Here is a 23,603-nt window from a genome sequence, read left to right on the forward strand (position 1 = left end):
CACTCAGTCTCAATCTAACCTGTTTAATGCCTTTTACTCAACTGAGACACCCAATAAATGCAGAGTTCTACAGGGGTCCTCATTTAGTTCCATGTAATTTAACATTTATATTGCCACCCTCTTAGCACTAATAAGATCCTTTTGTTTCAATATCATGCTCTAAGAAGATGATACTCAAATTGTGATCACCTTTGCGGACAACTAACCTTAAGCCATGCACAATTTTGTGCCTTTAGACCAGCAATAGCATCCTGGATGAAAGCCAAATGTCTAAAACTCAATAGTGATAAAACAGATGTTCTCCTATTTGCAGGCAATCTTCAACATTGTTGAATTTGTTGTGGCCCACAAAACTAGCCACTAGTCCCTCCAGACCAACCATGCTAAAATCCTCAGTGTATTCTTCAACTGCAATTTTTCCATTGACACTCAGATCAATCTGATGCATTGTGCTGCTCAACACGTTAAGGAAGGTTATTTCCCTGCTGTGGGAACCCACTCGTAAAAGGATTATGCGGTCTCTCGTTATCTCTTGCTCAAACTATAGAAACTCCTTTAATCTAGGTCTCCCAGAAAGTTTTACTAGCTGCCTACAAGTGTTCTAAAATGTCATGGCTCGGGAAATCTTAAAACTGCCACTCTATGTCCTCCGACTCTAAGAGCTGCACTGGCTCCCTGTCTGAAAGTGTTCTATGTTCAAAGCATTATGTATATCACACACAGCTTGTTACAAGTGAAGAACCACCTATCTCACACATATAGTGGTAAAATATCTTCCCACCCGGGTTCTACGATTGACTAATGCAAACTTCCAGCAATTTCCTTTGGTTAACAGAACTAGGATGGGCAGCCAATCCTTCTCTTTTTTTATCTACCAAATTGTGGTAACTTTATCCACCAGTATCAGACAGACAACATTCTTAACTGTCTTCAGGAAAAACATAAAATGTGGCTCATTCAGTTGACCTAATCTTCTGGTCATTGGTGTCCTAAATCCCTTAAAGCCACAAAGTCCTTTTCTGGGTAAGAGTGTGCTTTATAAATCTTCTAATAATAAAAATTTTGTCTCTGGTATTGCAGTTGCAGATCTACATCTCGTTCATTGTGATGTCCGGTTTATTTTGTTATAAGAGGCAACGAGAAGTCACTGTTGGAATATAAATAATGTACCTTGTATTCTGCAAGATTCGTACACTAAGCTGAAAAAGGATTCTCAAGGATTGCATGGTCAGAATGCAAAAGTCAGTAGAGCGGAGCCTTAATTGAGAGGTGCAACAGTTTCAAAGTGCCTTTGTTCTGGAACTGTCACCCCTGTGACTGTGTGTCCCTTTGTTGTATGGCGTTTTAGATTCCAAATGAATTTTCCTGATTCATGCCCTTATATAGGTACAATTCACGTTGCCCTTATAGAGGCATAGAAATCAAGCCCTTATTTAGGCATAGCCCATGCTACCCAAATACAGGCATGGTTACTTCCACCCGTTCACCAAACGTCGCAACGATTTCTTGGAAAACCAGCTTAAACGGTTAGGGACTGCCCCTTGCTTGAATATTGATTTCTGCAAGAACTCAGTTACTTTACAATGAACAACTATTCCCTAGGGGTTCATTCATGATATACATATGCCCGACTCTACGCCAAACATGGCATTCCTAAACACCTTCAAGGTATAAATATACCTTCACATGCTATAGCAAAGCACGGTGGTTCGGTGCAGTTCGTTGACCTACTTGACTAACGCAGCTCGCTACAGCAAGTGCCGAAAAAAGACGACTCTCCAGCTGACTCACTGATCAGGAAGCTGCCCTCCTCTGCCGAGAAATCAAGCTCCAGTGTTTCTTACTCCGCTTGTGGGTTGTTGGGAAATCTAGTCCCGAGACGGAGATGCCAGACTTCCTTCATTCTAAGGTATGGAGCTGATTAGAACCTAGAGAAATCTTTGGCAAATGAATGGCAAAACTAAACTTATGCTAAAGACCATACTTACTTCTTCCCTCGTACTAGACCTAGGTTAGGTACATTGGGGTAGGCATATTTTAGAAGCACCAGTTGAGTATTTTAGTTTGTGTTATTTATGTATGTATTTTTATATGGCTTAGAAACCATACAATGCTCTTACAGTAACATTTCATATTACTGTTTACTTTGTACACATTACACTTTGCATTCTGCCTAACTATTGTAGCAGTTCACCTCTCTTGCATGAGAAAGAAGACTGTTCAATAAACCTTTTATTGAAAATGGCAATCTCACTATTTCAGTCAACAAAATGGCCAAAGAAGTACTTCCCGGGCCAGTGGAGCTGGGGCTGATCCAGCCGTTCAAGCTTTAGACTATTCAGGTTTCCAAGAAACCGACAATGATGCTATAATCATTCCTCAAAATTTAAGGAGAGCCATCACTATATGTTATGTTATGTTATTTTATTTTGTAATGCGCACAGCTACCCAACAAGGGTTTCCCAGGGCAGGCCATAACAGAAGCTAGAAGAATATCGGAATTAGTAATGTAGGTTAAAAAAACAGGTTTTTAATTGTTTCCGAAAGACGGGAAACAGCTTCTCCCTCCTCATCGCATCAGGTAAGGAAATCCATAAGGTTGGCCCAAGAAGAGAAAAGGAGCGACCTCCCATTCTCAACAGTTTAAACCTTGGGATTTCAAACAGTTCTCCTGATGACGAACGCAGCAGGCGACAGGGGTGATACTCATGAACCAGTTCTTGTAAATATTTGGGGGCAGAGCCAATCTTTATTCTGAACATATAGCATAAGGCTTTAAATTATATACGTTTTATAGACTATAAAACGTATAAAAAAGGGCCTAACATCAACAGGTGCTGGGGGAGTTTTTGTGATAGAGGCACATGAATATCCCCAGACAGAGGTATTTTACTCATGGATAATCTTACCTGAAGCAGATCCAAGAACAAATGGGTTTCACTTCTACAAGGAAGATGAACCACCAATGGATTACATTCCCTTCGAGGACATTGAAATTCCACTAACATACCAGGAGCATGCGCTCTGGTTTAAAGGCGCCCTAAAACATATAAATCACATTACCAGGCTCGGTCCACTAGGTGGACCAGGAGCAATATGGCCGGTCTTAGCAAGCTATACACCACATCCTGAAATGACAGATGTGGCACTATTAGCTCAACTGAAAGAGCTAATACAAATCTATAGAAAATTGGTTCAATATGCCATGCAGACTTGTACAGTCCAACCTGCAATAATGATTCCACATCTTCCCCCTCACCAGTGGAATACAAATAAAATTACACCACAGACTTTTCATTCAGTCGTTGGTAAATTACCCGCAAAACGGGAACAAATTCCATTCTGGATAGCTCAAAAAAATCACTCAAAAGTAGTATTTCCTAATACTACACCTCATGAGAAACACAGAATTTTAACAATCTGTTTACCAATGGGGATCACACCACATCTGGAGGACTGTGACACTTGGGGTACAGTCTTTGCTGCAATCTACACTAAAATACACAGTGTTCTGTCTATGGCGGTAATACCAGATGTTCTGAAACAGATTAAAAATTAATACGGGGCAGAGACTGCTTTAAATCTAGGTATGAAATTACTGAAAGGTTTCAAACAGGTCTCAAAAACAATATTAGCTAATATTAAAGGTGAATCAGCATCCGTGGCGATCTGCCAAAAGTTAAGAGAATTTGATGTAACTGAGCAACCATAAGAACTGGCCAGAATAATTGAAATACTATGAAGAATTAGGCAGAGACAGTTTGGGTGGGTAACCAGTGAAACCACAACTATCGGAAAGTCCTGAAAAGGTCATTACTAAAAACGCTCCTACTCCTTCTACAAAGAAGTGGGAAAACACTAAACAAACTTCTAAAGACAACGTTCTCATTCCAGAGGTAGGTCTCCTCAAAAGGAGCCCTCTGAAAGGAGGTATAAATTCAGGAATAGGGATAATTTGAAAAAATCTGATAGATATCAAGATACTGATACACTTTCCTCTCGTACCTTTCAGACTTCGTCACTGAAATCCGAAAGAAGAGGCCGGTCAGAACACAAGGAAGAACGTGTGAAGTCCGAAGACGATCAACGCGTTCAAAAAAGCAAGAAACCTCAATTCACCAAGAAGAAGGTAGCAGGTCTAAAAATCAGACATGCCGAGGATCTTGAGGACACAACTCAAGAACGGGGAATGGGCTCAGACAATGTTGGACAGTGCAGCAGAAGTCACCATTGCTCGCAACAACTTGAAGGATCATTTGGAGACAGTGGACTTGAATGAATTCATTCAAGTTGAAACTGCAGATACCAGGGTTAGTTCTCCACATTAGTTATATGAAGTAACACTCAGGATGGAGGGATACATACCAAGAAAAGTGAGAGCACTCTTTTGGGAGCGACTTTCTAAGGGTTATGACATTCTTCTAGCTGAACAAGACTGGCCACCAGAATTTGTCACCGAGTGCCCACATGGTGAAGACATCATCATGCCAGCCTTCTCCAACCACATTCCAATTCCTTTAAAATACACCTATGCCAGGAAATGGGCAGTTGCCCAAGCTCCTGCATTATATAAAAATCAGGTAGGATGGGATGAGAATTATCCTCACCATAAGATCCAGTTAAAAAATCAACCAACTGCACAAAGGCAGTATCCAGTTAAGCAAGGAGCTAAAAGAACTGGTCAGGGAGACATTAGATCAGCTTGAATATCAAGGGGTGATTGAAACATGCACCTCGTCCATGAACAATCCTTTGTTTCCTGTCTCCAAAACCAGACTATATATATTGTCTAGTATTGGATTACAGACACTTAAATTCTTACTGCAAAACTTTTGCAGAACAAAATGCACACCGTGCAGCATTGATGAATAACATTGTGCATAAAAAATATAAAACCACATTAGATATTTCTAATGGTTTCTTCTGTCATAACATTGCACCAGAAAGTAGGTATTTAATCACTTTCTCAATTATGGGGACACAGAGTCACTCCTGTCGTCTCCCTCAGGGATTCAAGAATAGTTCTGGGTTATTTTCAGCAAGGGTAACAGAGTTACTACGAATTTATGATGATGAAGCATTGTCATATGTCGATGACATCTATCTGACAGACGATGACTTGGATAGACACTTGAACCGGGTGAATACAATTATATTGGGATTCACAGCCGAAGGGTATGAATTCAATTATAAGAAATTGAGAATTGCCCACCTCAATGTCCTTTTCCTAGGATATGAATTATCAAGTGAAGGCAAAATCCAGGCAGCAAACTTTCTAAAAAAGTGTGCGCTGCTCCAACCTCCAAAAACACTGAAAAACTTACAGTAGATTCTAGGTTTTCTAAATTTCGAAAGAACATGCATTCTAAATGACGGAGAAAAGGTTAAACCTCTCAACAGTTAAAACAGTTAATTGGACCCAAAAACACACTGAAATTTTGCGTTCATTCCAAACCGACATGTTAGCAACAAAGCATTTGCAAACACACGTAAACATACGCAACTTAGTGATCCGAATCATTGCAGGACAATACAGATTCACATACTTAACTTTAAACGAAGGTGAGAAAGTACCAACAGCTTACAAATCACACTTGTACACACAAGCAGAAATGAAATTCACTTTAAGAAAAAACAATTCTGACAGCGGTTCAAAATGCAGTAGCAAAAGAGAGAGCCCTCGCACAGGCTAAGCGCATTATGGTCGTTACACCTGTACCCACCTTAGAGGCAGTCACAAAAGCGAGCATTCCTAATTCTAAAGCTTACATCTAAGATGAAAATAATGGGTTAATTCTCTTGCTGCAACAGACTTTGAATACGTTTTTGACCCATATTTGAAAACACAAGCATTTCTACAATACGAACAAGAATGTCCTCTGCCAACTGAAATTCTTCCTCTAGAACAGTATGAATGTATACTTTATACTGACGGATCAGGTCAACCCGCTACGGGGGGGGGGGGGATAAACAATTAGCATGGGCGGATTTCGCGGATCTACGATCCGGGAATTTGCGGTATTTCGGATTCGCGGATCCGCCAAGTCCACGAATTTGCAGATTTTTTTAAAGTGGGGGGTCTTCTGTGTGAGTTCAAGTGCCTCTTGTGTGTATAAATGGTCAGAGACCGATCAGAGCAGCAGATGAAGGGAAAGAAGCTCCTGGTCACAGGAACAGCACGAGGATTGCGCTCGTGAATGTCAAGGATACAAAGGCCTCTATCCAGCATCACAGCTGATTTTCGACTGTAGATTTGGGAAAAAGGCACAACTGCCCAGCCTTGACGACGCTCACGATTGTTTTTGGGCTGATGAATGAGTCACTGAATTTGAGCTTCAACCTGTTCCAGCGACCATGTGTGTGTTACTATGCAATCGCCCCGAAGGGCGCAGGGGTCCCTTGAGTGAGCTGTCCACCATAGTGGGTAAATGGCGGGAAGACGGTGCACACCGCGAGTGTGTGAGCGGGGCCAAACGGGCGGGGCTTCCATGCGAGTTCACATGCCTCTTGTTTGTATAAAAGGTCAGAGACCGATCAGAGCAGCAGATCAAGAGAAAGAAGCTCCTGGTCACAGGAACAGCACGAGGATTGCGCTCGTGAAAGTCAAGGATGCAAAGGCCTCTATCCAGCATCACAGCTGATTTTCGACGGTAGATTTGGGAAGAAGGCTCACCTGCCCAGCCTCGACGACGCTCACAATTGTTTTTGGGCTGATGAATGAGTCACTGAATTTGAGCTTCAACTAGTTCCAGCGACCATGTGTGTGTTTCTATGCAATCGCACCGATGTACGCAGGGGTCCCTTGAGTGACTTGTCCATCCATCATCTTCCTGTAACTATTTTAGGATGGCCCCGGCAAGCTGCCAGCGCCATCCTAAAATAGTTACTAAATTAGCTTCACTAATAGATAAAATGAAGCAGGTGCTCGAGCACCTGCTTTGTTTTATCTATTAGTGTTTCTTTGTGCTTCCTGTTGAAGCTAACTTTGTAACTATTTTAGGATGGCGCTGGCTGCTTGCTGCTATACTGCTATACATGTAGGATACATGTAGGATTTGCACCCCGAGATGTGCAATCAGACGACAATGTATCAATAGGCAGGGTTTTTCCTATGAGACTAACTTCGGTTTACTTAGGCACATGAAACCACCTTACTCATTAGCAGTAAAAGGATCACTAACACACCATTTTTAACAGGTATAACGAACGGTTCAAGGATGAAAGCGGTTCTCTGTGCAGAATAGTAAAAACGTATACACTAACTGCCACCCGCCACTCTTACAGAAACCACCCGTTACCCTCACGTGTAGTAAGTGAAAACCCTTAACTCACCGACTCCTGCCGCAAACTCTCCTGAGTCCGCGGCCGCTCTTCAGCATCCTCCGGTGGAATCCACCACTCCTCAGTCCAGGGCTCGTTTGCTTCCTCGTCCTGGGTTTCTCTCTCCTCGGTCTTCTCTTCGTAGTCCTCTCGGCTCCGGTATGGAGTTTCTCCTCGCGTCCTCTCGGCCGGCGTCCTCTTCCGGTCTTCTCCTTCTCCCTCAAACCCTCCTCTGTGCTCAGTTTTCATTGGTTTTCGTAGACCGTTTCCGGGGTTAACGTCATTCACTTCCGGGCTAAGTTTTCCAGCTCTCTGTAATGAGAGGAAAATACGGCATGGATCCGGATTGGGTGTTGTCGTTTGTGGAGTCCGTTGGATGTTATCGACCCACGGGATTACATCAGTGAGCATTTCCTCACATCCCCTTTCCCTTGCTGTCCTTCTACTCGGGGTTGTATCTTGAGGAAATCTAGATAAGTAGTCCGCATTTCCTTGTTCGCTTCCTTTCCTATGTTTGGTTCAAAACCGATAAGGTTGTAGTGACAGGAACCATCAAAGTACTCGTTCATTATGGCCCTTGCTTTTGGCTAACCATTCTAGAGGGGCATGATCGGTGTACAAAGTAAACTCCCTACCTTCTAGATAGTATCTTAAGGTTTCTGTCGCCCATTTTATGGCTAATGCTTCTTTTTCTATAGTAGCATAATTGTTTTCACGGGGAAACAGTTTCCGACTAATGTACAATATGGGCTTCTCTCCCTGGGAAGTTTCTTGGGATAGAACAGCCCCAAGTCCTTGATCTGAAGCATCTGTTTGTAACACAAACGGAAGGGTGTAATCTGGACTGGTTAGCACCGTGTCGGATGTCAAAGCCTGTTTCAAGGTTTCAAATGCTTGTACTACCTCTAAGGAAGGATGTTGTAACTGCTCTTCGGTTTTGCAATGTTTTTGCAGTAAGTCAGTTAAAGGAGCAGCCGTCTGGGAAAGCTGTGGAATAAATCTTCTGTAGTATCCTAATAATCCCAGAAAGGCTCGTAAATCTTTTTTTGTGCGGGGTAAAGGGATTTGTGAAATGGCTGCCAGTTTGGAAGCTTGTGGTCTAATTACACCATCCCCCAACAAGTATCCCAAATATTTAACACTTTGGGTGGCCAAATAGCTTTTTGCAGGATTGATTTTTAAGCCATACTGACCCAATGCTTGAACCACATTCGAAAGGTGACAGAGATGTTGTTCCCAAGTATCACTATAAATGATTATATCATCAATGTAAGCACCAGCATATGTTTCATAGGGCCTGAGAATGATATTCATAGCCCTCTGAAAAGTTGCTGGAGCTCCATGTAACCCGAAGGGTAAAACTTTAAACTGATATAATCCATCAGGAGTGGAAAATGCAGTTTTTTCTCGATCTTCTGCTCTTAAGGGTATTGGTCAGTAGCCTTTACACAAATCGAGTGTGCTGATATATTTGGCTCGGCCTATCCTTTCTATCATTTCATCAACCCGTGGAAGGGGATAGGTGTCGAACTCTGAAATCTTGTTAACTTCCCTGAAGTCAATGCAAAACCGCACTGACCCATCCGGTTTTGGCACCAAAACTATTGGGGAATTCCACTCACTTACGGAAGGTTCTATAATGTCCATTTCTAACATTTTTTGGACTTCCTCCCGTATTGTTTGCCTCCGAGCTTCGGGAATGCGATAAGGTCGAAGTCTGACCTTCTTTCCTGGAGTAGTTTTTATCGTATGTTCAAGAAATGTGGTTCTGCCTGGCGTGGTGGAAAAGGTATCTTCGATCGGTTTTAACATCTGGGTTAAACATTCTTTTAAATGGTCTTGCAGCCCGGGATCTATACATTGTTCAAATGGAGCAGATGCATTCTGAACCATACTCACAGTGGTTGGGACGGGTCCTTCCCATTTTTTAAGTAAATTGATGTGATATACCTGAGACGTGTGTTTTACTGGATCTAATTCAATCCTGTATGTGACAGGGGTAACCTGATCAATTACGGTATAAGGGCCTTGCCACTGGCCCAACAGCTTATGATCAGAGGAAGACATCATGAGTAGTACCGAGTCTCCTACCTTAAAAGACCTTTCTTTTGTACCCTTATCGTACTGTTTCTTTTGTGACTCTTGAGCTTCTTCTAGATTATTCTTAACGATGGTCCTGATCTGTCCTAGGTGTGTACGTAGATTCGACACATATTCAGTGATGGGTTTAGTGTCATGGGGTTCATTTTCCCATTTTTCCTGTGCCATCTCCAGTAAAGTACGTGGTTTATGACCATACAGCAACTCAAAAGGTGAGTATCCCGTACTTTTCTGTTCCTTGCACCTGATGGCAAACAAAGCCAATGGCAGCATGTCTTCCCACTTCCTGGATTCCAAGGCAAGAAGTTTATTCAGGGTACTTTTTATGGTAGCATTATATCTCTCGACTAATCCATCCGTTTGGGGATGGTAAGCCGAGGTACGGATTTGTTTGACTCCTAACTGAGTACACACTTGTTTCATCAGTCGTGACACAAAGGGGGTTCCCTGGTCAGACAAGATTTCTTTCGGGAATCCGACTCTAGAAAATACTGTGATCATCGCTTTAGCAATGTTAGTTGCATCCGGCCTTCGTAAAGGTATGGCCTCGGGAAATCTCGTGGCATAATCTACAATCACAAGTATATATCGACAGCCAGTCCGGGAGGGAAGCAAAGGCCCTATTATATCCCTCCCTTCTGTCTGGAAAGGTTCATCAATTATTGGAAGTGGTCTAAGGGAAACTCGTGGTGGATGATATCTACTATTCCTCTGACAAACGGGACACTCTCTACAATATCTTTTCACCTGTTGGTAAATTCCGGGCCAAAAAAAGAGTTCTAGAATCTGTTTTTCAGTTTTATCAGCCCCAAAATGACCCCCAAGAAGATGGCTATGGGTTAAATATAATACCTTGTCTCTAAAGGGCCCTGGAACCAAGAGTTGAGCTTTCTGATTTGGGTTTCACTTCCGGTATAATAGCCCATTTTTCGTGAAAAAATATGGACCTACGTGTTGAGGATCTTCATCCGGTAAGGCCTGATTCCAAGCTTCTTGTAAGACCGGATCTTCATGTTGTGCTGCATGAAAACTTCTATCAGTTTCCCATGGGTTTTCATCTTGAAAGACTGGAAACACATTTTGTGACCTGTTCTTCTCTGCTCTCCCTTGTCTTTTACTTTTACGTTCCTTTGATGGTGGCCATTCTTTCTCCTCGTCTTGAGCAAATGGGGCATTGGCCAACCACTCTTTGGTAATGTCAGGTTTGTCCTTTAACAACTGTGACAATTTGGGATAATCATTCCCTAGAATTGCTTGTTCGGGTAACTTGGGGATCAATCCCACGGTAAGGGTGGTGCCAGTATCACCAGCGTGTTGAATCTGTACCTGCGCAGTAGGATAAGGTTTAGTATCCCCATGAACACATCTTATCGCAACTGCCCCATCAATTGGACCGATATTAGGCCCTAAGTCTTGTGGACGTACCACGCTGTGCAGACACCCTGTATCAACCAAAGCAGTCACTGGTCGTCCATTTACTGACACCGTACAATGATAAGGAGGTTGTCTCTTTTCCGACGGGGAACAATAATAATTTCGAACAACTCCAATTTCCATAGGCTCATCCTTTTCACTTTGTGGACAAAATCTCGCTATATGTCCCATACCCCCACACTGGAAACATTGGGGTCCCATAGGGGTTCGGAAAACAGGAGTTCCGGGAACAATGGATATGGGTTCTGGTTTTTTAACCATCGGTGGTCGAGGAGCCCTATGTGGTATCGGACCACCTACTCATCCATGATAGTCCTCCTTACCTTTCTGTAAATCTTGTGCCCTACTAAAAGCGCTGGCTATCTCTACTGCTGTCTCTAGAGTAAGATTAGCTTGTTAGCGTACCCATTTTTGAATAGGTGGATGTAGGGATGTTAAATATTGTTCTAGATAGATTTTAGCCATGATACCATCTTTGTCGGTGGTGGCAGGTTTTAGCCATCTGTCTGCCATACCTTTAACTCGGAAGTACAACGCTCTCGGTGTTTCTTGTGGTCCTTCTTTCATTTGTCTTAGTTTAAGTCTATACGACTCATCATCAACTCCTAGTCGCTCCATAATACATTTCTTAATGTCAGGATAAGTTACTCCCGCTTGTACTGTCGCAGCTTGATATGCTGCTTGTAAGTCTCCTGATAATAAAGGTCCTAAATATTGTGCCCATTTGTCGGGTGGCCATGAGGCTGTTGTGACCATCCTTTCAAAATTGTTGAAAAAGAAATCAGGATCTTCTCCACTTACATATCTTTGTAGCACTACTGAGGGAAGGGTCGTAGGACCTCTCTGTTGTCCAAGTGCCTCCGTTAGTTTAGTCAGGGCGGTATCATGAGTTTGGCCTTGTCCGGAGAGTACTTGCTGTATTTTGCCTCGATCTTCTTCCACGACAGTCAAGAAACGCTCCATCACTTTTCCCAGGTGTTCTTGATTTTCCGCCATTTTAGCAAGTGTGGCCTCCATGGCGCCTTCAGATCCCACTTCTGACACCACTTGTGGGAGCGCGGGTCTAATATACAGGCGAGGAGGCTGAATATATTTTCAAACAGGTATCGGTTTATTTTGAACAAGGGTAGGATCAGGTAAAACAGATGTTCGGGCGTCACGGTAGTCCTCCTCTTGAGAGTCCTCTTCGTATCCTGGCAATGGTCCTGGCTCGTCGTCTTCGGAATCGAGGGTGTTCCCCGGAGGCTCATAAAAAGAGGAAAGATAGGGAGTCGTCAGAACACTAGTTTACCCTATAACAGAGAATCTAACCCGTCACCGCACCACAGTTGTGCTTAGGGAAAAGGGTTGTGGTTTTAAACTAAGAAAGGGTGGGGCATAGGGACTCATGAATAAAGAAAGCAAAAAGGATAGTGAGGTTTCCTCACTTAAGAGAAATAGTGTCCCTTCTTATTGAGTGATTGGTTTCTAAGACGTTTCTACGTAAATGCAATCAGACGACAATGTATCAATAGGCAGGGTTTTTCCTATGAGACTAACTTCGGTTTACTTAGGCACATGAAACCACCTTACTCATTAGCAGTAAAAGGATCACTAACACACCGTTTTTAACAGGTATAATGAACGGTTCAAGGATGAAAGCGGTTCTCTGTGCAGAATAGTAAAAACGTATACACTAACTGCCACCCGCCACTCTTACAGAAACCACCCGTTACCCTCACGTGTAGTAAGTGAACACCCTTAAGTCACCGACTCCTACCGCAAACTCTCCTGAGTCCGCGGCCGCTCTTCAGCATCCTCCGGTGGAATCCACCACTCCTCAGTCCAGGGCTCGTCTGCTTCCTCGTCCTGGGTTTCTCTCTCCTCGGTCTTCTCTTCGTAGTCCTCTCGGCTCCGGTATGGAGTTTCTCCTCGCGTCCTCTCGGCCGGCGTCCTCTTCCGGTCTTCTCCTTCTCCCTCAAACCCTCCTCTGTGCTCAGTTTTCATTGGTTTTCGTAGACCGTTTCCGGGGTTACCGTCATTCACTTCCGGGCTAAGTTTTCTGGCTCTCTGTAATGAGAGGAAAAGACGGCATGGATCCGGATTGGGTGTTGTCGTTTGTGGAGTCCGTTGGATGTTATCGACCCACGGGATTACATCGGTGAGAATTTCCTCACATGTATCCAATCCAGAATCATTTTACTTTAAAAATGTTAACAAGACAGGATTGAAAAGTATGTTGACAAATACCAAACAAATTTATTCTGCAGCCTTTTATGCTCAGCTGTCTACACTAGGTTTCGACTTTCAGAAAGACAACATTGAGACAAAAACTGTCTGGGGCACACAAGATTGGCAAGTGCAGAGGATAGAAGCTTTATTTAGAGCCTGCATCATCCCTGAACAAATTATGTTTTTGAATGACACTGTTCAACAGACGTCTTGTCTTGGGTTAGCCAAGATAAAAGACCTGAACAATCCGTCCCTACCTACACCTGCACCTGATAGTGATGACACTTCAGAGGGGGAGGTCGAAGTACATACTATTTTGATTCACAACAGAACAGATCCAGATTGGAAAAAATTGTTAATCTGGCCCACAGACACAAACATCTGTCAAGATAGATTCCTAAATAAGACACATGGGTTCACATTCACTATGTCAGATCCAAGATATGTTCAGAGACAGCATCCAGGAATAGTAACAACATACAGTGTAGGAAAACTGTGCCTTGAATGGCTACATAGATCTACACTTAAGTATGTAAAACAACACTTATCTTTACTTAAAGATGGGGCTGATGTTAGGGAATTCTTGCTAGGACCAAGAACACTGCGTCATAAACGTTTTATATATGCCGGTATTCATGCTGCTTATAATGAAGCATGGAAGATTATGCAAGCAGAGACTGCAGAACGAATACGAGAAATTGATTGTATTAATTTAGAGAAAACTCTCTCTGTAGTTGACAATGGCTTAACAACTCTGTCGTCCAGGATATATTCTTTGGACAGCATAGTATCTTCTGCCATAGACATCATGGAACAGGACTTGGTCATGTTGCAACATGGTCAGTCACAATTACCTTCTATCATGCTATTAGGCTGAACGTTGCAAAACCTTCATTCAGGCTATGTGCCTTGGCGTTTAATCAATACTAAGTCACTGTTTTCATAATTTAATCTCACTGAGAAACAGATTAAATTGGCACACAGGGGAGCAGACTATACGGTGCTCAGCATTGGAAAACCGGAAAGATTGCCATTTACTGTCGCTGAAAAGCCAACTACAGAATGGATTATACATGGAACAATCACTCTGCCTGTTACAATTTTCAATTTTCATTATTGCCTAAAACACATACCAGCAGGCACATATGAAAGGTTGGGTAAAGAATACATCAAGACACCTTGGGAATCACCATAGACTTATAGATGTTGGAGTGGGGGTCGTGAAGTGTTTCTTAGCAGGAAGAACTGTGAAAACGCACTAAGCAGTTCCCTCCTTTGTCAGGGTATAAGCCTACACAGGGCCTGCACTGGTTCCTCTAACAACTTATCCTGCCACCTGCAAGGTTCTCCAGCTGCGGTGATTGATCCACTTTTTGGACAACTTTCAAATGGAAGTTACATTATGTTGAACGGTCACAGCTGCTGTGGCATGTTGCCAGAAATACCATATCTAGTAACTGTGTCAGCCAGGGTCACTTGCTGTATGCAAGTATTGTTTCCTAAAACGAAGACAGACCGGGGTTGCCTTTATGGTCTTCACTGAACATCTCTTCTATACGAATTGATACTTTAAGCAGAATGCAAGCCATTCTTTTGCAAAAAAACTGTGCCACTGACCTTGGCCAAAGAAATCAATGATTTGCAAGTCTCAAGGACTTCTGCAGAGATACATGCCCTCTTAACTACACATTGCCCTATACATTTCTCGGAAATGTTAAGTCGTATCGTAAACATGTCTGATAGGAGTGGTATTGTACATGTATTTAAGACAGTATTTTCTAGACTGTTAGCACCTTTTGAAGCAGTCCTAGGAATATTTCCAAACTTTGTGCACTCTGTGTTTGGCGGATTGCCTCTCATTTTGGGACTCGCTGCAGGGATACTATTTTTGCTCCTATTGCTGCAATATGGAAAGGCAATTCACCAGCGACACCCAGTTCACTGTGGAGACCACTCTACTGGCGATGAAGTGTTGTGAGCGCATCCTCTAAACTATGGGACTAACTCGTTTAAGAGAATTAAATACCACATGGTTTCTGTCATTCAGACCAATTGTCAAGATTGCATCTTACCTGTTCTACGCTGCATGCTATGCGGAGAAGAATGCGCGTTGTACTCATGTCTACACTCCCATCAGTCATGCCAACGCATGATGATACTTTGCTTGAACCAGTAACGGCCCATGCACTGTGTTGTCCCCAGCGGCTACCAATTCTGATGACGGCATTCGTTGAGATCTCACAGACGCAAAAAGCTACTGTTGAGGTACGAGAAATGACAAGCACACAGGTACCTTCTGAATTGAACATTGCTAATGCGACCAATGCTGACGGCGATGCTTCACATCTATGTGCGGTTGATCTTCGTAACGAGGTAATCCAACTTTCACCTAGAATGCTAGACACATTTTTTACAGACTTAGAAGATTTGGGGCCATATGTATCATTGAAATTTGTATTCGCAAAGGCCGAAATTCGCAGAAATCAGGCCTTTAATAATTCGAATTTACAAAATGATATGTATGAATGCAAAATTAGAGCAAAGCAAGGATTCGCAAAAAATGCGATTCCTTAATTTGCGAGAATGGCCAATCTACGATTTTCCTGTGATTACCTACTTTTGCGAGTTCACAGTTTGCGAATTTCGCAAACGGAAAATCGCAAAAGTAGTTAATCGCAGAAAAATCGCAGATTGGCCATTCTCGCAAATTAAGGAATCGCAATGGTATGTATGAAGAAAATCGCAATTAGCGAATTTCGGAAATTCGCAATTTACAGAATCGCAATTACTACCAAGTAGGAGCAGGTGGTAACCAGGTGCAAACTATATATGCAGCAACATAATTCAACAGACTTTTTTCCACAATGGCGGGGCTTTACCTGATAGCCAGGAGGATGCGACTGAGAGCTGCTGCACAGAGGAGGAGATGCCAGGAGAGGATATTCCGTTTGCGCGTCACCATCTCCCAGCGCCTTGAGGAGGACCTCAACACCCAATACAGGCTGGATGAAGACAGCATTAATGGTTTAATTGAAGAACTCAGACCCTAACTTGAACACCCCACACGCAGGACAAATGCCATCTCCACTGAAATCCAGGTCCTGTGTTCAATACACCTGTTGGCCTCAGGAAGTTTTCACGGGGTGATTGCCTCAGCAGGAGGGGTTTCACAAAGTGCCCTGTCGCGATTCTTCCATGCCTTTCTAGATGCCATGGTTAAGAGGATGCAACATCACATTTACTTCCCCAGCACCCCACAGGCACTAGCCCAGACAAAGCAGGACTTTTACCAAATCTCTCAGTTCCCACACGTGATAGGATGCATAGATGGCACACATGTTGCTATATCCCCCCCCCTTAAGCAATGAGTACATCTTCAGGAACCGGAAATGCTAACACTCACTAAACATCCAGGTGGTGTGTGATGCCAAACACATCATAACTGGCATTGTGGCAAAGTATCCTGGCAGCTCACAATACACATTCATCTTCCGTCACAGTGGGCTATACCGTAGACTCTCAAGAGGGGAGTTTGGCGAGGGATACCTACTTGGTAAATACATTTAAACATAGGGTACATTTGTACTAACTACCATGTGCATTTCACTGACTAAACATTTACATTTCAACCCACAGGTGACACTGCATATGCAGTCCGGGATTTCATCTTGACTCCCTACCTTAATCCAGCCAATGCTAGAGAATGCAGATACAACAGGGCACACATCGCGACCAGAGGCACCATCGAACGGACCTTTGGGATCCTGAAAAGCAGATTCTGGTGCCTCCACAAAAGTGGAGGTGCACTCCAATACAGCCCCAATACGTGTTGCAAAATAGTGGTAGCATGTGCCATGCTGCACAACATTGCCACAAGAAAAGGCACACCAGTGGAGCTGAGTGACTCAGGATCCTCTGACGTGGAGGGGCCTGGACCAGGACATATGCTAGCTTCTGTAGCTGTTGCAGCAGCTGGGCGCCAGAGGCGTGATGAAATTGGGCGCAACTATTTTTAGGCAAGAAAAAAGGACACAATGCCAAATCTTGTGTGTGTGAATGTGTATTTATTCCTGACTTGCAGGAAAAATATTGACACACAACCTTCATGCAAACTATTCACACTCCATTTGTCAAGCACATGTTTTAGTCACAGTGCTATTAAGAAAGCAGGAGAGAGTGTAAAGTTAGATGTTGCACAGCGTGATGCTAATTGGATGGTGTAGGCCTATTGTTCCTGCCACTACGGCGCCTATCCAGGATGGGTGGTGAGGTGGTGCTGCTCCGACCTGACTGCACGTCCTCTTCACTGGGAGTTAGTACTCCAGGCCCTGTAGTGCGTACTGCCCGCAGCTCGTCAACAGCAGTGGTAACTTGCAAAAGTGCATTTGCAATATCCTGGCTAGCATGTGTAAACTGACGCTGCATCTCTATGCTGCGCCTGCCCTGGATGCTTGTGGCAGAGGCCAAGCGGTTAATGGCCCCTGTATAACGATCTTGGTGCTGCAGCTCTGCGTCTAGCAGAACGCTCTGCTTGCAATTCCTAACAATGCGCCTGCATGGCATCCCTCAGGTCACTCCTCAATCCCCTGAAGCCTGCCTTCACCTCTCTTTGTAACAGTTTCATGTTTTCGGCTTCCAGGCGCTGCACCTGCAACATGTTGAGTTCCAGGCCGTCAAACACTGATTCTTCCCCTCGACCTTCATCATTGTTAGTCGTGCGACGTCTGCTCCTGGCTTTACTTTGTGGCAATGGATGGTCTGGTGCACGGACCTCTTGCCGTGGCTGTGTGGTATCAGTTAGCAAATTTTCACCACTATCATCTGCCTCATCATCCATTGGTGGTAGTGGTCTCACTATGTGTCTCCTCTTTTTCTTGTGAGTGGTCACAGGGCTGTCCTCCCCATCATTGTGCTCATCATGCCCGGCATCTCCTGAGTCGGCACCTTCATTGACTGGTCCACTGCCTGTAGGCTGTGCTGAAGATGGTGCTGTGGACAGAACAGCACAAATTAATTAACTGTACTCACTAGCACTGTGTAAATAAAAATAATTTCACCGTTTGGGATTACATTGGCTAATTGTTTCCCTTTCCTGACCTCCAGATTCTATATTTGACTTGTTTGACTGAAAATGCACAACTTTGAATTTCATGTGACTACATCTCCCATAATGCATTTCTGTGTCTGCCTGTGTACCTGCTGTGGACTACATATCTTTTTTCCTGCACCTGGGTCACTGCTGGGGGTGTTGGGGGGTATAAGGGGTGTGAGGGCATGCTTTTTACCTTATCCAGATGCTGGTTGATCAGAGCTGTCCAGATCAACCACTCCCACACTCTCTGGTTGCAGGGTCTCCTCCACCAGTTCCTCAAGAGGTGTAGAGTCCGACACAGAAGAGGTCCCACCACCGGTCTGCTTAGACTGCTCCAGCCTGGCAGCTAGCTTCTCTTTTGAGCGCTGGCGCAGGTCATACCAGCGCTTTCTGAGGTCCTCCACACTCCGGACTGTCACCCCCACAGCATTCACCTTACGCTGGATGTCCTCCCAAATTCGCCTTTTACGGCTCTCTGGCACCTTTAGAGATTTTTTCCCAAACAATATTTCATTGTTTGTCACCATTTGTTCTATCAAAGCCTCCAGTTCAGCCTCTGAAAAATGTTGCTTCCTTTTCCTGGAGCATTATCTCTCCTGCTGCTGGGATTCCTGCCTGGGCGTGTCTCCACTTTCTGCCATGTTGTTTCAGGAGCACAGTTCACTCTCTCAAACACACCTTCACTCTGCCTCTGACTCAGCAACTCAGGTGCAGCATGGGTAGTCAGTCATTTCCTGGTTGTGATGTCATCATGCTGCACCTGAGTTCCTGATTAGCAGTTTTGCGAAATTCGCAAAATTGCGATTTTTTCCGTTCAGAAATCACGAAAATTGCGATTTCTTGAGGTTAAGGAATCGCATTTGGGGGTTTCGCAAATATATCGCGATTTTTAAGAAATCGCTATTAATTTGCAATTTGTTTCATACATACCGATTTGTGATTCTGATTTAGCGATTTGGTAAAAATCGCAAATAAAGAATCGCAAATCGGTTCCTTCATACAGATTGCCCTTGATGTTTTCTCCAAACAATAACTCTGACTTTTGATTTAGCACACAGTGTTCTGAGAGACTTTAAATTTGACCTTCCTTTTTTCAAAACAAAGTTTTAACTTTGGGACTCTTTTTCCTATGATGAATTTTTTTTCTTTCAAATTTGTATTTCCTTTTTTGGCACAAGTAATCTGCTTAAAGTAGAACTATTCATAGAGAACAAGAATTCTTTGAAAAACTTCCAGGGACAATATTTGACCTTGTCCTCATACCAACAGTTATATGTAATATGACCTAAAATGGTTTAAGCACCTTCTCTTTTCCGTATTTCCGAACTATTTCATAAATGCAATATCGTGATTCATTCAGATAGCATTTTCGAGTGTCAACTATTTGCTTTGAATGAAACATTGCTTTGAATGCGTACAGCACCAATGCTCGTTTGTGTACAACCACTACCAATGCATTTTTTATGCATTTTGGGTGGGTTTTAAACACCTGTAGTATAGATAGTTTTTTAGATACGTTTATACATGTTTAGAACTTAGTATTTAATAGAAGTCGTACATGAGAAAGTGGTGTGGGTGTTGTATGGCGTTTTAGATTCAGAATGGATTTTCTCGATTCATGCCCTTATATAGGTACAATTCACGTTGCCCTTATATAGGCATAGAAATCAAGCCCTTATTTAGGCATAACCCATGCTACCCAAATACAGGCATGGCTACTTCCATCCATTCACCTAACATCACAAAGATTTCTTGGAAAACCAGCTTAAGCCGTTAGGGACTTCCTCTTGCTTGAATATTGATTTCTCCGAGAACTCAGTTACTTTACAATGAACATCTATTCCCTAGGGGTTCATTCATGACGTTCATATGCCAAACTCTATGTCAAACATGCATTCCTAAACTCCTTCAAGATATAAATCTACCTTCACTTGCTATAGCAAGGCATGGCGGTTTGGTGCAGTTCGATGACCTACTTGCCCGACGCAGCTCGCCACAGCAAGTGCAGAAGGAAGCCGACTCTCCGGCTGACGCACTGATCAGGAAGCTGCCCTCCTCTGCCGAGAAATCCAGCTCTAGTGTTTCCAACTCCCCTTACGGGGTATTGGGAAATCGAGCCCCGAAACAGAGATACCAGACCTCCTTCATTCTAAGGTATGGAGCTGATTAGAACCTAGAGAAACCTTTGGCAAATTCTTGGCAAAACTAAACTTATGCTAAAGACCATACTTACTTCTTCTCTCGTACTAGACCTAGGTTAGGTACATTGGGGTAGGCATATTTTAGAAACACCAGTTGAGTATTTTAGCCTGTGTTATTTATGTATGTATTTTTATATGGCTTAGAAACCATACAATGCTCTTACAGTATTATTTCATATTGCAACTCTGTATATTGAAGCATGCATGATTCACAGAGTGAAATACTTATCTATTTTTTCCACGACGCTGAAGATAGTTATTCCAGTCCTAGGGAAACAAAGTTGTCATGTTTATGCGGTTGTCGAAACGAATCCCTTCTTGTGAATTCGAGAAAGTTTCTAGTGACCTCTGAGCTAGCTGGCACTCACAATTAAGTTTAGTATATTCAATAAAGACCTGATGACTTAAGTCCTACGTTATATCTATAGGATATACTATTCCAATGCGCAGAGCCTATTGGGAATATTGGAACTACACTACACCTTTAGCCTGCAGAGGTAATAAACCAGTTTTTGCAGCTTCACTTGAGTATCATAGTTCAATGCAATTAGCAAGGCTAGTTAACCCCTAGAAGGGCATGTGCGACCCAATATGCAAGCAGCAGAGTGAAAATGGCACATATTTTACACAGGTGATTAAAAAATACTAGTAATTCAAGAATTTATTTGGGAGTTTCAAAGACTGGCCATCATAAATTGTGATGGTTACATGGCGGGCCTTCATTGATGGCATACAGGAAGCTCTCCTCAAAGGAAGACAGTTGGAAGAAGGGGCCCAGCGCTGAGCACCAAGCTGCCTGTCTTCACGGCAAATAAGTAGAAATAGATCTCCAATATCTAAACATTACTGCCATTGGATAGCTGTAATGCACACAGCGAAAAGCCTGTGTGCAGACTTCGCTGAAGCCAATGGAAGACAATAGGAAGAAGCTCTGCCACAAGGGCAGAGCAAATGTGATGGAAGACATGTGGACGTTGGGTCATAAAATAGTGTGAAAAGGGAAGTCTGAAATAATGGTCTTGAAATATCGTAAACATCTCTGTCACCAACCTCATATATATCAAAAAAGGGAATGTGTGTTATAAAGACAAAATAATCTAATATATTTAATTATCCAGAACACCTTGTAAGGGAATTAAAACATGTCTTTAATATCTGATTTAAAATTGAAAACTTAGTTGTGTACACCGTATAAAGCAGCCATCTTCCTTTTCTTCCTTTCTAGAATACGTTGATTATCCAAGTCACCACAAAACAACAGGAAATTGACCAACTGAGAAGAAAACTGGACAATACCAAAATGAGGCTAGTTGTAGAAATTAAGGTAATGCTGATTTACCTTTGCCATGTATTCATTTAATGTTTATTATTTTAGGACAGACATATAGATGAGCAGCCACTGCCATAGAAATCAGGTTATGGCAAATAAAATCCAGACCTTAATTTACTGAGTGATTTTAGTGGTTTACATGTGAAGAAGAAACGTGTACACCCACGATTAGAGAACAGCTGGTGTCAGGTGGGAGTTAGGTAAAACGTAAGTCCAATATGACTGTTGTTTCACAGATGTAGGCGGGTTTCTCAAGGTGACTGTTTTTCGGTGTTTAAAAAGAAACTATTGGTTTAGTTGTGCTTTAAGAAGAGATCACCTTTATCTAAGATACATGTTCATGGATGTTAATTATTGACTGCTAACGGTGGCAATTGCTATCCACATGCTCCTGCTTGCAATCCTGGGCTTCCTAATGACCACTCGCTAGCAATTAATGTTTTAAATCTACCAAATACAGAGTGAACTGCCGTGCTATTACTTAGTTATTTGATAGGCATTGGTGAAATATCTTTATGTTAGGGCACGTGTTTTACAGTTCACTTCACCTTTGTCTGGATCTTAATAGCTCTACAAGAAATGAAATAGTTAAATTTCTTATATCGGATTTGTGTTTGTTCTATTTTTGCTTTAATTCTTGTTAATCTTACATAGTGGAGTACATGTGGCCTCTTTATTGAATACACAGCATAATTTGTATCATGTATTGATAGATTAACGTAATTATGAGAACAAGGGAAGGAAAAGTACATACATACTTCCTTGTTATTATGTGTCGTAACTGCCTGTGGAGATGTTGTTTCAGGTTATTTTAACAGTATTGTTACATTATACAATTTTTTATAGACAACTGTGGGTCGAATGGAAAACAAAATTTATCATTTCCTTCAACCTTAATTCTGCATTAAGGATTTTGTAATGATTATATTAATTCTATAACTCGCCAGGAAATATATTGTAATAAAGGTTAATTTGGATCGTCTTTATTTGAAATTCAAAAGTGTATTAATTTGTTTAAATTACAATTTTGTACTTAAAGAAAGATTACATTTTTACCACAGAGTAAAAACTTCTGAGGAAGAGACATTAGACTCTCAACATGTGTGCTTTTCCACCGCACAAAATGTGCAAATAACAAAAAACGGTTCAATCAACTGATCTAAACTTGAAAATGTTTCCCTTTTACTACAGAATTTAAAGGATTAACTGTAGTTTCATATTGGTAGGAGTGGCATTCCTCAACAATCCCAAAATGGTGCTGTCTCTAATGAGTCCTAAGAGGTACATATCAATTAGGATTTCTCTCTGCAGTTCACAACATTTTGCAAGATTTGAATGCAATATGAAGTCAAATGAAAACTTTGATATGGTCTATGAGAAGCACCGTTTTAATTGGCGTCTGAATTACAGACTGCCATTAATGATTTGAATTACTTCGTGTTTGTCTGTTCCAATTGTTTATGATGTTTACAGAATATTTCAGATACTTAGAACATTGCTCATTTGCCTTTCTTTCCTTCCATTAATTCCCAATTAATGTGGCAAAGAGAATCTATTAAAGCAAAAAGGGGTCAGACTACCTTTGCTTAGGCTTTCCCTCAAAGGAATTTCGATGAAACCTTTTGGCAAGTGTTGGTTTGTTAAGCATACTGGCTCCATTACTGAGGATGCAACTGGATCAGAGTTAAAGACCATATTCCTTTGGGTTTTAGTGGTGCTCTCTAATACATTTCTAGCAAATGCTGTCCCAAATAGTGCTTCTTAAAGCTTACTGGAGATCAAAGCAGATGGAATTGAATGAAGCAGGACAGGGAATACCCCTCTTCCCAGTCAATGGTTTGGACGTTGTGTTGACAATGAGGTAACTAATCTGATTAAAAGCAAAACCACAATTAGATATATATCCATTCTTATT

The 23,603-nt window shown here is 42.4% G+C and overlaps 1 protein-coding gene across 1 annotated transcript in view; it reads left to right on the plus strand.

Moving 5' to 3' along the window:
• The window catches only part of LOC147747514 (spermatogenesis-associated protein 1-like), a 496,200-nt gene that overhangs the window by 428,723 nt on the left and 43,874 nt on the right, over positions 1-23,603 (plus strand). The window contains exon 11 of the mRNA XM_086953980.1: positions 21,584-21,682. Coding sequence (XP_086810106.1) covers positions 21,584-21,682 — 99 coding nt within the window. The remainder of the gene's footprint in view (positions 1-21,583; positions 21,683-23,603) is intronic.

Source organism: Lissotriton vulgaris, chromosome 1_1 (assembly GCF_964263255.1).
Source record: "Lissotriton vulgaris chromosome 1_1, aLisVul1.2, whole genome shotgun sequence".
NCBI classification, from domain to species: domain Eukaryota; kingdom Metazoa; phylum Chordata; class Amphibia; order Caudata; family Salamandridae; genus Lissotriton; species Lissotriton vulgaris.